The sequence below is a fragment of the Limulus polyphemus genome, unplaced genomic scaffold (genome assembly GCF_000517525.1).
Source record: "Limulus polyphemus unplaced genomic scaffold, Limulus_polyphemus-2.1.2 Scaffold1511, whole genome shotgun sequence".
Taxonomy (NCBI): Eukaryota; Metazoa; Arthropoda; class Merostomata; order Xiphosura; family Limulidae; genus Limulus; species Limulus polyphemus.
This window is the reverse complement of record NW_013667121.1, coordinates 262,886-279,647: the sequence shown is the minus strand read 5'-3', so window position 1 is coordinate 279,647 and position 16,762 is coordinate 262,886. Positions and strand designations below refer to the sequence as shown.

At 31.9% G+C, this 16,762-nt stretch overlaps 1 protein-coding gene across 4 annotated transcripts in view; it reads left to right on the top strand.

Moving 5' to 3' along the window:
• The first annotated feature begins 760 nt into the window (after positions 1-760).
• Positions 761-16,762, top strand: part of LOC106463901 (dnaJ homolog subfamily C member 7-like) — a 27,913-nt gene continuing 11,911 nt past the window's right edge. For 2 of the 4 annotated variants that reach the window (XM_022391534.1, XM_013923980.2), the window contains exons 1-7: positions 761-909; positions 7,081-7,169; positions 9,087-9,211; positions 9,559-9,675; positions 12,910-12,984; positions 13,593-13,711; positions 14,295-14,448. In XM_022391534.1, coding sequence (XP_022247242.1) covers positions 818-909; positions 7,081-7,169; positions 9,087-9,211; positions 9,559-9,675; positions 12,910-12,984; positions 13,593-13,711; positions 14,295-14,448 — 771 coding nt within the window. In that variant the 5' untranslated portion in view covers positions 761-817. The remainder of the gene's footprint in view (positions 910-7,080; positions 7,170-9,086; positions 9,212-9,558; positions 9,676-12,909; positions 12,985-13,592; positions 13,712-14,294; positions 14,449-16,762) is intronic. The other 2 variants (XM_013923981.2, XM_022391535.1) reach the window with 2 other exon arrangements.

The window sequence follows — 16,762 nt, the reverse complement described above, 5'->3', positions numbered from 1 at the left end:
ATACACGTGTGGTGACTAAAGGCCGCCTATATCGGGAAAACTAAACGACATTTTACCATTCGCATCCTCGAGCACATGGGAGTCTGATTGAGGTCAGGTAAAATCCTTTTAAGTCCATCCAATTCACTGATCCGGAACCACAGAAATAAAATTGGAAATCCGATAACTCACTCAGTATTCATCATTCTTTGTAATTGTAATTCTGACCGTTAATTGTTAATGAAAGAAGTCTATCCATAAAACAAATGTCCCCTGTTTTTAATATTACACACTCCTCCTATATACTTAATTTGTTTTAGAGCAACTTATACTATAAAATGAGTTTATAATAAACCACTTTAACAATTGGAGATGTTTCTACAAAAATAGAAGTAAAGGTTTTTAATAATCCTTTTTCGTCCCCATAGATACTGTTTATAAATAGTGAATAATACTGTTGGTTAATTTTATTGTTGTTCTCGCTTCACGCGATTAGAACATTATTTTGATTTTGTATTCTCTAATGTGTCAATTATCGTTATTTTCTCTTGTCTGATGGTGAGTAGAAGGTCGAAACGTTGCATGGTCACATGTATATATGTGTGTATTTCTCTGTAATAAATATTTTCCTTCATCTTGAAACAATAACTTTTCTGTTTCCTTATGCTCTTATCGTCGCGGGATTATGAGTATTCGTAATCTGTGACTTTCCATTACGTCAATAGTGGTGAAATCAACCGTTTCCGTATCCCGTCTCTAACAGCGCGGGCCCAGGGTGTAACCAACCTTAACTATACATTTTAACCAACAGATGTCGCAGTTTTGATTCATTCTGAAAATGGCGCCCAAGAAAGAGGATTGCAAATGTTACCTTGAAACGACTGTGGTTACTATTGAGAATCATAAACCAGAAACTCCTACATTTTCAAAGTAAGAAATTTAGAGTCCCGTTCTTAATTTAAGGTCAAGCTGAAAATAACGGATATTAGGTTTGTTTTTAAAGCTGTGCTATGGACACTGTAATTACGTTTTAGAAAAAATATCGTTATTGCGACGTTAAAATTAACAATTTATCACGCCCTTTAAGATATGGCCTTATGGGATAGGTTAGATTATATTGGTAAATAGCCTTATGGGATATCCTTGCTATTAGTGAAGGTTATTGTATGTGACGTTGCAAAAGAAATGATATATGAACACGGAAAAACGGTTATATTTAGCAGAAATAAAATATATATTTATAGAATATTACAACTATGGCAATTTTTTTTTATCAGAAGAAGGTATTTTCTGTTCTTTTAACGTATACAAAGATGGAACAATATGGCCCTTCAACTCGTTAAACTAAGGCTACTGCTACACAACCACCCCACAGAAAATGAAAATTAACTCAGTCTTTTCAGAAAATCATAATTACCATTCTAAATTCATGTCGGTGAATACACAGAGACACAGTTTGGCGACGGTAATGACCCAGTTTAATTTGAAGGGGAAACAAACCAGCATGTGGCTTATGACAGGATATGGTGAAGGTATGCCTTTAAATCAGTTAGAGATGTTAATGTTATATATGGTAATTTTAGGTTAACTTTATGGAATCTATGATGACAGAGCATGAAGCCAATAATTACCAGTTTTGCTATATTATCGCCTATAATGGCAACCATTTGTTGACCATAGTTTTGTATCCATTACCTAAAGTAGGTCTGTCTGTCTATGCTCTAAGTGAACAGACATGCCCAAGGGAAAATCAAAATTCAAAGCCAGCATTTTCAAAAAGAGAAAAAGCCTGGCTACCACTGGCAAGGGTATAGGATAACTGCCATGATAGGTTACTTAGTGTCTTAACAGTAACAAAGTGAACAGACAAATACTGAGATTCGACATGTCAAAATATTTATTGATATCAGTGCATGTCACAGAGATAAAGTATTTAAATATATTATAGAAATGGACTTATTCTGAACAATTTATGAACCACTCTACCACTATATGTTTAACCCTTTCGATACGGGTCGCAGGTGAAAGGCCATGTCATCTTGTTTGTTGACTCACATTCAAAATTTTATTGAACTGCTATTTCATGAATTTATGTCAGTAAGTTTGTTATCAAAGTGTAGATTATAGTTCAAATGTTAGAACTATACATTACTCAATTTGTTAATTTAAAAGTAAATATTAAAAAAACAGATGAACATTGATTTTTGTGTGTCATGTGGTATGTTGAATGCAGCACTGGTTCAAATTAGATGTTTGTGAAGTCAAAGTACTAAGTCTATAGTTTCATTCGAATTAGAAACTCAAATTACAGATATTGACAAGCCAGAATATAAAATAAGAAGGTCTTATCTTTTCTATTTCCTAAGATATTGCTCACGTAATAAATTCAACATAGTGGCACCACGCTTACCTCCTTCCATTTTTGGAAACGCTCCATTATAAACACTTACTTCAAATTCGATGACAAGGAACCCACTTTGAAACTAATAAGCATTATTAAACACTTACTTTTATATATGACATGAATAACCAATTGGAAGCTCAGAATGTCTTCCTAGTCATTTACTAAACCTTTCTTACATACCTAGCGTCATTTCTTTCTTTTAAATCAAGATTTCAATGAGCTGGGTTGTGTCTTTAGTCTGCTCGAATTTGCATATTTTTTAAGACCCAAATACATCTTTGTTACTACGTTTGATAAATTATAGTAGAATTTTGTGGTATTGATGTTGTAATATGTGGTTTTTTTAGTTATTCAAAAGTATATATAAAACCTAAAAAAAAAATATTTTGTTTCATGTCTTCCATGTGCAAAATTTTTAAAGGCTTAGCAACCTACATTGAGCAGCAGCCGAATACAAAGATCTTAACTAGAAGAGATAATTGTTTGCTTTAATTCTTTATTTAGTGTTCTATGTTTTAGGGAAAATAACTTTAAGAACTTGTTTCAAAATAGCAATAATCTATATACATATATAATGTATAATAATTGAAATATGACTGTATTTTACAAAATACTAGTTGACTAAAACACAGCCAAGACAAGTTACTTTGTACAGACCAAAGATCAGTTTTATGTTATTGCATGTGGTAACGTGAATGCACATGAGCTACGTTGTTGTAACTTTGTTTACCAGGCGCGGGTGAAAGGACAATATAATAAAACCATAAATATATATAAATGTATTTTATGAGATTTAAGCTATTTCGTCTAAACTGAAAATAACAGATAAAATATAAAGTTTTTTCTTAAGAAACGTATGATAACTATTTGGACATTATAAAGATTTTGCATGTGAAATTTTCTAATGGATAAAAGTATTTTTAATGTTAAGATGAAAAATTACTTTGCATGATAGATAGGCAAGATGTGGAAAGAAAGAAAGGCATAAGAGAAACATTGCTTTACAAACCTTAAGACTCAATAAAACAAATTAGATATTTTATGTATGAAAGCATTGTAATGTTTATTGATAAACTGCCAAATTTCGTTAACATTTGCTTACTAATTTAAAAGTTATAGCATGAAAACTAACAACCATAAAATGGTTATGAGGTTGGTCCCAGGGACTGAGCCTGAGTTGAAAGAGTTAATGTTGACATCAACCACATTTAGTGTTACAATGCCCATGTACTTTATTAACAAATAATGGTCACTGACTTAATCTTTATATATAGGACTTTTAAATTACTAAAAGCAGCACAAACACTTAGGAACTAATCAAGAGCTGGGATTAAACCTATGGATACTCCATGCCTGATTAAGCAAAATGTTTTTAAACATCTTATCACCTGTTCAACCAATATCCTTAAGTTGGCAAGTTGACTAGTTTTAATATTTACCACTGCAGACAGTTGTGCCTGACCATGCTTACCAGGGGGTCATGCAAATGAATTAGTCTGGCTGCACATTAATCCTAAGTGTTAAGACCTTTCCTGGCTTCTTTCAATGTCATATGGTTCAAGTTTATCAAAAAAATCTGAAGCAACCATCACTGCCTTGTTCTGAAGCTCTACCATTGTAAACAGGTGATAGGAAAGTTATAGCTAAATTTGGAGCAACTCCAATTAAATATTTGCTATTATTATGATGTTCGTAATCAGACCATGTGGCAACTTGCAATCTTGGGTCTTTAGGGGTTGAAGTTAAAATTTCTGAGCAATATATTATTGTGCAAAGGTAAGGATGTTTGTATCTGTTTGTTTTGGTAACAATTATTTATTCTTTTGATGGCCGGAGCACAAGGTGGCTTAGAACTTTTTTTAGACATTACAGTTAACCAATTATTAAAAAATTGACTGGAGACAGTAACAGATATTTGAAAATGGTCTGCCAGATTTTTTTTTGTTTTTCAGTAAACTTTGTCTGAGCCTAGCTTTCTTAATGTACAGCTGGGTGTAACATATAGAGCTGATTGTTAATCATAATGTAGGCCTAAAAAGCCTATATACATACCCCCCTCCTTTTTTTTGGCACTGAAATGTATCCCATATATCACTTATTACAACAGTCTGATGGAACAACAGGTTCTGTGTTGTTTTTTAGGTAACTTTGTGTGGCTAATAGTGCTTCTGTATATATTCCAAACCCTATGGTGGAAAAATAGACCACCTTTTTTTTTTCCGTGGTAAATGTGTGCGGCTTGTACTGATTCTGTGTGCACTCCAAGCAAAATTGACTCATGGACCACATTTTTCGTTACATAGGTGAAAGCGTTTTTGTTTAATGGTTATAATTTGTGAGATTCATTCAAAATGTGTCAAGGCTTGGCATGTTTTCATTATGTTTTACAGAAGAAAATATATATATATGCTTCTTCGATTTTGATTTCCATAGGGAATGAGAATAAGAAATATCGATAGGGTAAGTATTTTCAGCTTATTACCTAAATACTGTTTAATATATATACAAAGAATTACTTATTTTGTTTTGTGATCAATATTTTAAAATTCTGTTAATTTTGCTACTAGCAACAGCATACTTCTCGATAGGTCGAGGAAGTTGACTACCACCGTGTCAAGAACTTTTCTTCGGGTATACTACCGAATGGGTTGCCTTCTGTATTAAATCATTCAGATTAACTGTTTGTAGTTTCATTTTTTCTGTTGCTCTAGTCTGGTTGACGTACTATGAAAATAAATTGTATTAGTTGTATTGAAGTATCTCTGATATTTGCTTATACATCTTAGAGTAAGGATATTATGTTAATGTTTAAATATTTACTCATTAAATGTAACATATTTTTACTATAGCTTAATTGAGTCAAATAAAAATTGAATGCATCATGTGTTAAATATGACAAAAATATTAGTAACCAAGTATGACTCGTGCACATGATTTGTTAGCTTATTCCAATAGAATATTAACATGCATGTTGGTACACATTTTGAATGTATTTACATGATTATGTAGTCAGCCTTCATATTTGTTTTAAAGTGAATAAAATGGTGTAGCAGGAGTGACTCTAAGGGGTGGAGGGGGTCACCATACAATATTTGTTTCTAGTATTTTTCTTTGTCTTCCCATAATTTAATTTCAAATGTGGTACACTGGCCTTATTTGAAACTATATTTTGAAAATTATACCCAGTATTTCCTCCAGATATTCCTATATTTACCTTTGAATTTCCTATATTTTCAAACCCCCTGGATGCACTGTAAATGTGATAAAATATACAAGGACAACAAAGTACTTTGACCTACCCGTAGCAAGAGGGTTAAATAAATGTGTTATTAGTGCATGTAAATATAATTAACATCGAAATGTAGTTTATAATTTAAGTTTTTATATTATCTAAGTGTTAACTTCTTAATTTCAAAACAAAACTTTCAACCTACACAGGTACAAGTGAGCACTCAGTTTTCCTCCGTTAGTTTGTATAATTTCAGTACACTGTAGTATATACTTTTTGTCTGTGTTATGCATACACAACCTATAGATAATTTCAAGGTGCAATGTACAATTTCAGCATCCCAACTTCTCCATTTAGTGAGATATTAATAAACCTTCCCAACCTATGACAGGAGCCCTGCCCATCTATCTTTGGCTTTGAAGGCAGTTTTCAAAACCATGGCACTTTTTTTCCATAACCAGTAGAAAGATCTTATTTTAAGTTTCAAACTTGCAGTGGTCCTTCTGAAAATGAGGTATTAATGTTTATGTAATATGGACATAAGTGAAGTTAATATTTGCAGCATTTAATAACTTTTTCCTTTTTTTTAACTTGTTAATATCTTAGTTAGACAGTTAAATTATAATTGTGTTTGGACATTCTATTTTAGTGAATTTCTTATTATATATGTTTTGAAATGAATGTTGTTTTGGAGAAGTTAGATAAAATTTCAAGGTTTGGCTTGCTAGCTGGGTATATGGGAATCTGCTAAATGTCTTCCCATTATTAGGGATGAATAAACTACATCATACAATTCAGACAGTAAAACTATAAAATACTGTGAAAAGGTTTAAATTATCAATAACATCAACTCAAGATATGAAAACAAATTATGTACTGAAAGACTAAGAACAAAAAGATATTTTAATTTTGTTTCACTATTGTTAACTTTTCATTTCACTGTACATTGAGGACTAGGCAACAGTTGTGTTAGGGTAGAGAAAACAACATATAGAATATAAATTTGATTTTCATATAGGAAGTTCTAGAGGTTATGCAAATAAAATATGAAAACTGAAAGATGACGTTTTTTTATTCTTAACATGAAAATCATCTTGCACTCGTACTGAGTGAGACTGATTTCATAAATTCACAGACTAGTGTTTGGAAGAAATACTTAATTAAAGAAATGTGTATTTTTGTGTAAAACAGATTTTTTTCTAATGCTTACTAAAAGCTTACTAAATTTTGTGAAGATTCACTTAATAAATTTCAGAGTTCTGGTATGTATAGTTTCATGGTTAGGTAGTGGTTACAGGTTTGTCAGTGTGTCCAGGTCCATGCTTGAGGGTTAATGTGTGTTAGTGAGATCCTTTAAAATTATGAAGTGTGTGTTTAATAGCAAAAGCTCTGTTTCAGATATTTTATAAAAAAGATTGTTTTTCTCTTAGCCTTGATAAAGATGCAGTGACTTTTTTGTGAATTTCAGATTAGCAGAAAGAAAAAATGAAGAGGGGAATTTTTTTTACAAAGATAAAAAATACAGAGAAGCTCTGAGTATGTACAAAAGTGCCATAGGTAAGGGAGCATGTGTATGGTACTAACACGGCACTAGTTTAACTAAAATACTTAATCACCAACAGTCTGTCTTCTTTATCTTGATTGACTGATTTCTAAGGAGTTGTTGATGATAACAGCCTTCGGCGTATTGAATCAGGTACTATAAGCCATATAAACTTTAACGGACTACAACTGCCTATTGAGTGAAAAGATGATACTTTGACTTCTTTACTGAGGCTTTCTATAGGTATATGTGTATATTTGTCAAACAACAGTACCTAATGACATAGTGGCACATCTTGTTTCTGTAGATATCTGTTGGACAGTAGTACACAGTGACATAAAGGGGCACATCTTGTTTCTGTATATGTATATATCTGTCAAACGACGGTACATAATGACATAGTGGCACATCTTGATTCATGTGTAAATATTTATATATTTGTTTAGTACATAATGACATAAAGGGGTACATCTTGTTTCAGTATATGTATGTGTGTATATATATCTGTCGAACAGCATTACGTAATGAGAAAGGGGCATATCGTTTCCCTATATGTATATACATCAGTAAAACGATGGCATTCCCCTTATGTCATTATATACTGCTGTTTGACCAATAGTTACAAGTTGAATATTCCTAATTTTGATCTTCACAGAAAAACAAACATATTGTGTTTTGTTGCATTCCATGTAGTGAGCTCAGGTACAACCATAGGATCTACAAGCCAAACTAAACAAATACCAGTCAAGTAATAATTGCTACTCAGACATGCTTGTGTGTTGACAGTAATATAATGAGAGATTTTGGATGTATCAAGTTAACTTGGGCACCTGGTGTGTTTAATATATGGGCAAGTTTTAGGTCACTCTGTGTAATTTTTACTCATCGTTGGGAACCGGGTTGCCATTAATTTGAAGCCGTATGACAATACTATATACTGACATAAGGGGGTAAATCTTGTTTCTATATGTAGCTGTGTATAAATATATACACACAAACATGCATAGTGGTCATTAAAAATATATACAAGCTTTACTGTATATCATCTCAAGCTTTGAGGTTTGGTGAAGCTAGTTTCAGTGACCAAATCATTGTAGATTTAAAGAGAAAAAGTATCTCAAAAGAAGTACCTTTAATCAAAAATGTTTTATACTTTTAATGACTTCTGTGCATTTTAATTATAGAAATACGCCATATGATTAAATTAAATTTTGATAATTTTCATATAGTCAAAGGTCACATTATGTGACTTTAATGTCAATAAGGTTGCTACGTTATGATAACACAAGGTGCATATGATCGTCATTCAAAAACTGCAGGGGTTCCACCCACTAGACAGGGAGGCCTTTGCTTTTTTTCTTGTTCTGGGATAACTGACTAATCATGTATAGGCTCTCGTAATCATGAAGTTCCATAATTCTGCAAGATCTTTACATTTATTTGTAGGTGCTGTAAGACTTATGATACCATGACTAAGGAGAAATGTGGAGTTAAGTGTAATATATGTAAGACTGACCTGTACTGCTGGTTGTGATTAGGAAACATACCTTGATCCCCCACCCTGCCAGCTTTTCTCCTCAGTTCTGTATTGATCTCAGAAATGATCTTTTTTATTGTCTGTGGAATTCTTATATGTATATATATATATATATATACACATGTATATGTGTGTGTGTGAATAGTTGTGCACTCGTGACACAGAGGCAAATCTTGTTTTTATGTGTCAAACATATACAAGTCATGTAAAGTTTCCTTAATCTTTTTTTGCAAGCTTCTACTGACTCTCTTAAGTTGCTGTGAGAGTCATCAGAAGTTTACATAATCATAGTGAAAAAAAAAAAGACTTCAAACAGTTTATGTGTGGAGAAAACTTCCATAGCAATTTAAGTTATAGCATAGATTTTCATAGAACAAACCTTGTTTTTTTTTAGAACTATGTCCCAACTCCTCAGCATACCATGGAAATAAGGCTTCTTGTTTAATGATGCTCGGCCAGTACGAAAAAGCTTTAGAGGATGTTTATCAAGCATTACAACTTGATAAACATTATGCAAAGGTAAGTTGTTTGCTCTAAAAATATTATTGATAAAGCATTTTATTAGTTGAAGTTCTATTACTGTAATAAAGTTTTGATTTTTTTAATTATTTAATATCTTAAAGCGAAGTGGTATTATAAAAACCTGTTGTGTTTTTAAACTTCTTTAACGTTGATGGTTTTCAAAGTATTTTAGCATAAATTCTGAAAGTTCCTTACCATTAAGCACAGCAACTAGCTAATTTAAATACATGAAATTGGTTGCTTAGGAGTTTGGGGTGATATGTATAGATTACTGGTGTGTTGGTATTTTACATGTAATATTAAACTTAGCTGAAAGGTTTAAATTTCCAACAATCTTGTTCCAGCAGGGATACCTTCAAGAAGTCAGGTGTCATATTGCTTTAGGAGATGTTTCATCAGCTTCCTCTTCACTACAAAGAATACAAGAACTTTATCCTGACCATCCTTCCCTTTCAGAAGAAGTGAGTAATTCATAGCGTTACTCACCTCAGTTAGCCAGCACCTGAGTAGTGCTAAAAGTTTTGTGCATACAACAAGCTGTTGTAAGAGCTCTCACCCCTGCACGGAGTAACATGTACTGCACTACTGTATTATGCAGTCAACATTTAGACTATACCCTCCACCAATAGGAGAGCAAAACAGTCTCCTTGTGCATTACTTCCCTTAAGCATTTTAGTTAAAACCAAAAGCTCTTTTATTTTCCTTGGCACTACACTGTTTAGATTCATTGTTTACTTTGGTCTTTTGTTTAATGCATCTTTTGAAAGTGCAGAACTTTTAAATTGAAAATAATTTCAGTTAAAGCTTCTAAAAATAATTATCATTTTTATACTTATTTTCTTTTCTTAATATAATCAAAGTGCAAAGTGTCTGAGAAGTGTTCAAGAGACAATGGTATGGTTTCCTTGATAGGAACTTGCTTGTCATCGTTAACCCTGGGACAGGGTATAGGCAGGAGCCAATAATCAATATCAGTTTTGTGAACAACAACAAAAAGGGAGGTCCTAGTAGTAGAGATTTAGCTTAAATGGATTGCTTCTACCTGTTTCTAGAGTGAAACAACATTTCAGCTTCTATACTAAAGCTTTCTTCAGGTCAGAGTTAAAGGTGTTAACTTTGTAGTACATTTTTGTTGGTTAGCACGGTCTTGTGTACTTATTCCTTCATGCATATTTGGGAGTGCATTTTGTGATGTAATAATTCATTATGTGTAGTTTGGTAAAGAGATCTGTAAGTTACTGATCTCAGTTGCAGTTAAATGTAAGTTTGTGAAACTTCATGTAAAAGGATTCTTCAGTTACTGTTGATGATCCATGGCCTGTTTTGTAATTATGTTTTGTCATGCTGATTGATCCAGATGTGTTGTAGTTGCATCCCTATGTTCTTTTAGTATTAGTTTTGTAGTTCTACCTGTTTCTCCAACATATATATGTATTTCTACATGAACCTGGTATTTTTTAGGTTAGTTTTTCTTGTTTTCGCATGTTAATGGGTTGTTTCACTTTCTTTAGGGGTGTTTTGGAGTTTTTTTTGTGTTTAAAATATACTTTTATGTTAAACTTGTGACATAACCTCTTGAATTTCTTGCATAGTTTAGGAATAAATGGTAATTTTGGTTTTGTTTTAGTCTTGTTTTTTCAGGTTGTAGATGGTAGGATGACTGTTGTTTTTAAGAATATTTTCCAGGAGGTTAGTTTCTTCTCCAGTGTAGATTTTTCTGGCATTGTCCAATAAATTCCCAGTGATTCCTCACATAACAGCCTGACTTGACCAAATAACATAGATAATATCACTGTAAGTTGGTTATGTAGACAAACAAGTTTTGAAAACTTCCTCCAACATATAAATTCTGTCATTTCTGAACATCCTCATTCACAGAAAGATGATTACCTCACCACTACATCACATAGAAATGTCACATACAATAAGAGGGGTACTTCTTTTGGGTTTCTCTAATCCTGCTGGTACGTGAGTTAATGGACGTACCTCTCGACTGGAAATAGGCCAGCGTGTCAACCTGGAAGAGTACTACAGGCCACCCCATCACTAAGAACCAGGTCATTATTGGTGATTGTGATCAATTGGAAGGGTTTTGAATTCTCCTTGTGACACAGGTTTGGGATGATTCATCCCTGCACCTGCATATTCTTGTAAGTATTTCTGACATATTGTATGGCTTGGTATATTACCCTAGCAACATTTTGTTTATATAGTCCTCCAGCATCCTGGAATACGAGTTTCCCTTTCTGTCACTTTAGTCTTGTAAAGGAATCCACCCTTTTTACTTCTTTCTTTACACCATCTCTTCAATGTTAGATTCTAGCTATTTGTTCTGTGGATAGGTGAGTAATAACCTTGTCTGAAGTTAACATTTTCCATACCCAAAAATGTATTTCAGATAGATGCTAACCTCTCCATAGAGACACCTGCCTTATCTCCCTATCATGAATTTGATTTTGATATATTCAAAGTGCTGAAGAAAATATTGTGCAAGAAGGTTTGTGTCGCCCTCCTACTGATGGAGGTGTATAGTCTGATTTTGATTGCAACAGAGAGCAGAATATTTATTATGTGCAGGGATGAGAGTTCTTTTAATAGCTTGTTGTATGGGAAAAAGCTTTTTGGCAGTAGCATTGAATTGCTAGCTAATTATCCTGTGGAGAAGTGAGTATCTTTCTGAAGTATATTTTCAGGTAAGGTGTGTAAGATTTAGCCATAAAACTCGTTTCTAGTTGTATAATTGTGTTCATGATGTCTGATTTGTTTTATTCTTTTACATATTTTAAAAATCCTAAATAAGTAATACGAAGTACTGTGTATTGAGAGTAACACTAGCTGATACAGAAAGAGGTATTCTAGTAGCCTCTTGGATAAGCATACTTGCTGTGTGATAAAAAATAATTAATTTTTATAAATATAAAAAATATAAATATAAATATGAAGTACTGTGTATTGAGAGTAACACTAGCTGATACAGAAAGGAGTATTCTAGTAGCCTCTTGGATAAGCATATTTGTTGTGTGATAAAAAATAATTAATTTTTATAAATATAATTAATGATTAGACATCCATTTTTGTTTCCGTACTTTATGGACTTTAAGAATTCCGAAAAGTTTCAAGGTTTCATTTTTGAGTCTTATGGAATTAAAAACACACATTTTTCAACTTACATTGATACCTTAGCAACTTTCACACCCAAAATTGGCCAGAATATTATTTGACAGATGCGTTTTTATGCCCTGAATCACAAAACGGTTCTTCCTTATTATATGGTGTTTTCACAGAGAAATTGGGCCCTAAAGTTACTTTCACCAGGAAGCACATATAAGAAAATTAGGAACTTTCACACCCTCTGCAAGTAAGCCAGCATGGCCTGGTGGTAAACTCCAGTGTGTTTTGTTGTACAAGTTGAATGCTCGATTCTGACCTCTGTTTAATTACTTTTTTTATAGATTTTTTGACAAAACTTTGTACAAAACCTACTAACTATGAAATATTACATAATTTTTAAATGTTGCTTGTGCAGTATTGTGTTATTTATTTTCAAAGTATCACTTTTGAACTTTATCAACTGCTGTTGATTAGTTTGATGTAACTGCAACAACTTGTACTAACGAGTTTTTACCAATATTTTAAACACTTTTTATTTCATGAAAAGTTATTGAAAATGTTGTTTTTAAAACTTTGTTTTGCAGAAAAAGCACTTATCACAACTCAAGTTTTTTATTGAAGAAGGAAGGAAAGCTTATAAAAAGAAAGATTTCCAAAAGGTATATGCCATTTTTTTTTTGTGTGTGTGTATATACACATTTCTTAGACATTTACTATTAAAGCAGATTAAAATGTTTTTAGGATATTTAAATATTTGCTCCACTTTTTTTAATGTTTTCTGGAAATCAGTTGTTTTGATCACTCAACAGTTTTACTCTGGTATTTGTTTAGTAATGCCAAGATGTGTCAATGAGAGTATAGTGTGTTCAAAACCTCTGTACAGATTTCTTCACATCAACTGTAAATGTATTTGAGTAAGGTTGTGCATCCTTTGAATTAAACATCTTTTATCCTTCCATGGTGTTTGATAATTTCTGATTAGTATTTCAGAATAAATTAGCATTTGTACAATACAAAATAATGTACTAAAAATAAATGTAAAAATCATTTGTTATAGAAGTAACTAATTATTTTTGCTGAGATCAAAAAAGTATTAATAAAAGGCTTACGTATGTGCATGGAAGTTGTATTTTTATCTTTTGTCTAATTTGTGGTTCTTTTAAGAATCCTTCATTTTTTATAAGTTTAATAGATGATTAGGTAAAGTGGTTCATGTGTGACTTGCATATATTTAAGTTGTGGTTAATGTTTGATTTACATTGTACAGGTCATCTTCTGCATGGATAAGGCTCTTATCCAAGCCAAAGCCTGTACCACATTCAGACTTATCAAAGCAGAGTGCATGGTCTTTCTCAAACGATACCAAGAAGCTAAGCATATTAGCAAGTAAGCCGATGTTCTGTACTTGTTAAAAGAACAGTTACTAAACATTTGAAATTCAGTATTATTGACGTGTTTTTTTTAAGTTTGTGAACTACCAAGTTTGTTTCTTCTAGCTGTTCCCCAATGACTCAAGGGTAAGTCTGAAGGCTTATAAAGCTAAAAACTGGGTTTTGATACCATAGTGGGCATAGCACAGATAGCCCATTACATAGTTTTATGCTTAACTAAAAACAATAGCAGTTCTTCCAGTTTTAGAAATTACAAATGTGATGGTTTTGTTCTATAATTAATTTCAAGTTTTAGTCTTACTAAAAATATTTGCCCCTGTATATTTAAAAGCATTCTTAGTCTAGTTTCTAAGTGGCAAAGTACTGACTGTCTGATGAAGGGCTTCTGCCTGAACCATCATACAAAATAAAACAATAAACATACACCTTATTTTATCATTTGTTACATTTTATCTGGATCATGTCTTCTGTAGTTTGATTTTGGCTTGATCTGAATCGGTCCAGACTTTGTTCAGAGTTAGGTGTAAATATTCATCATTTTCTCTGTCTGTTGTTATATTTATTTCTTTATGTTATAGTGATATACTTCGTATTGATGCCTCAAATGTGGATGCCCTGTATATCAAAGGAATGTGCCTTTATTATCAAGATATCCTAGAAAAAGCTGTAGATAACTTACAGGAAGTGTTAAAACTCATCCCTTACTATAAGAAGGCTGAAGAAATATACAAGGTAATATTTATTCTTGTATTAACCGTATCACCGCGGGCATCCTTTACTGCGCATTAACTTATTAACTGCTGCAGGAGCAGCTCAGTTGCCGTTTTCTGACTCGCAGATAAAACTGAGTTGCCATCAATCACAATAAGGTGGTAATTATTGTCATTCGCATAGAGTTATATATGTGTGACTGACGAATATTTTGGTCAGTTGCAGCTGAGCCATAGAACTTCAATGACGGAAATATCCATCATCCGCAGTTAATGGGTTAAACAAGGTTTTAGTGCCTTACATTCAAAATGTTATTGAACTACTTTTTGTTTGTTATACCAATTACTATAGGATAAAACCTTAGCTAATAATCCATATTTTAATATTATGTAAGTGTTAAGTTTTTAATTTTACAAAGCAGTATTTTAAAAATCCTGAATTCCCTTGTGTGATCCACATGACATTTTCTTTTAGCATGTCATCTTCCTTATCTTATTCACCACCCCTCGAAAAAGTACGAAATTAAACATAAATTACTCTCTATAAAATCGTTATTGCTCAGGCCAACCATAATTTTTATAGTCTTCAATTTTTTTTGGTTACAGAACTATCAAATAGAATATCAGACCCTTCCTGCCACACCTACCTATCACATCCTCTCTTTCAGAATTTTTTAATAGTTCTCTCTTATGTTTAAATATATATTACCTATTACCAATGGAAAGTCAAGGTTTTCTTCTATCAAATAATGTATTTTATAACATTATGTTCTGAACAGTTAAATGTCCATTTCACTCAGAGTACCAACATTGTTCCCATGAGAAAGTTAACAACTAGCTTGGATGAATTTGTAATGACTTGTTGCATAGTTAGAAAGCCAGAAAAATTTTAAGAGGTAAGGGAATTTGTATACTTTTTGCATGTTATTAGTCTATATTCTTTGATGCATTATTTAATTAAATAAAAGTTATTACGTGCATTACTATTTTTAGTAAAAAAAATTAGGGTTAATTCTCTTTGACAATCGACAGTAAGAAAAAAAAGATTAGTTAAGTATTTCATTTCTTGTTTTTCATGTTTATTCTTTATGTATGATTATAAAAATAACTAAAATGTAGAAATTGGGATCCTTTTAGGATTTTTAAGATTAGATTAGGTAAAATAAATAATAATAATAATAGTATAATAAAAATGTTTCACAAGGCACACACACACGAGCAGCTTGTAGTAGCTTATGGTTCAAAGGGCAATAAAACAATAAAATTTAATTATAAATAAATGTATAATGTTACGAACTTAGAGCTACTTAGGATAAACGAATGTAGTTTCATGTTACAACTTGAAGTCATTCTAGAAAGAAAAAGGTTAATTTATGTTTATTTATTTATTTATTTTTTTTGGTTAAGAGGTCGGGTGAATTGACCAATTCCGTTTTGAGATAGGGTAGAAAAAATAATGGATAAACTATAAAGTTTTACTGAAAAAATATGTTTGCGTATAGGAGGTTTTATGGATTACACAAAGGGAATTTGGGATTTTTGAGATGAAAAGTATTTTCAATCTTAAAATGAAAATTACTTTGCACACAGACTATTCAAAACAAATGCTCAGTATGTTCGTGGACAAATCTTTATTTTATTAAAAATCTTCATTAAAAATATGATTTTTTGTATGTGAAAGACTTACAATGTTAACTGAAAGACTGCCAAATTTCGTGAAGATATACACATTATATAGGAAGTTAGAAATATTAAATCTATAAAGACTAAACAAATTCAAAGAGGTCATGTGGTCAATCATATTTACTGAGCCTCTGTTGAGAGAGTTAAGCCTTCTTTTTATTATTATTAAAGTATAACATTATACGGACAGGAGGGATAGGCCTATAGTTTGGTTTTTTGAAACTGGTAATGCAACCAAACCCAACAATATATTTTAATGAAACTATTTGTATCAAATACAAGGAAAATTGTCTGTTAAGTGATACCTCACTCATTGATGTAGCTGTTATTAACTCTCTCGACACGTGTTCAGTCAATTTTACTGACCACGTGGCCTCTTTGTACTCTATAGATTTGATACTACTAACTGTTAATATAGTATTTTTTTCACAATGTTTAGCAGTCTTTCAATAAACATTATAAGCCTTTCACATACAAAAAATCATATTTTTTAGTGAAGTATTTTTTTAACAAACTAAAAAAAGGATTTGTCACTGAATATATAGAGTATTTGTTTTGAATAGATCATGTGTAAAGTGATTCTCATGTTAGATTAATGTTACTTTTCTTCATTTTAAAAATCTCAAATTTCATTTGGGTAGTCTCTAAGACCT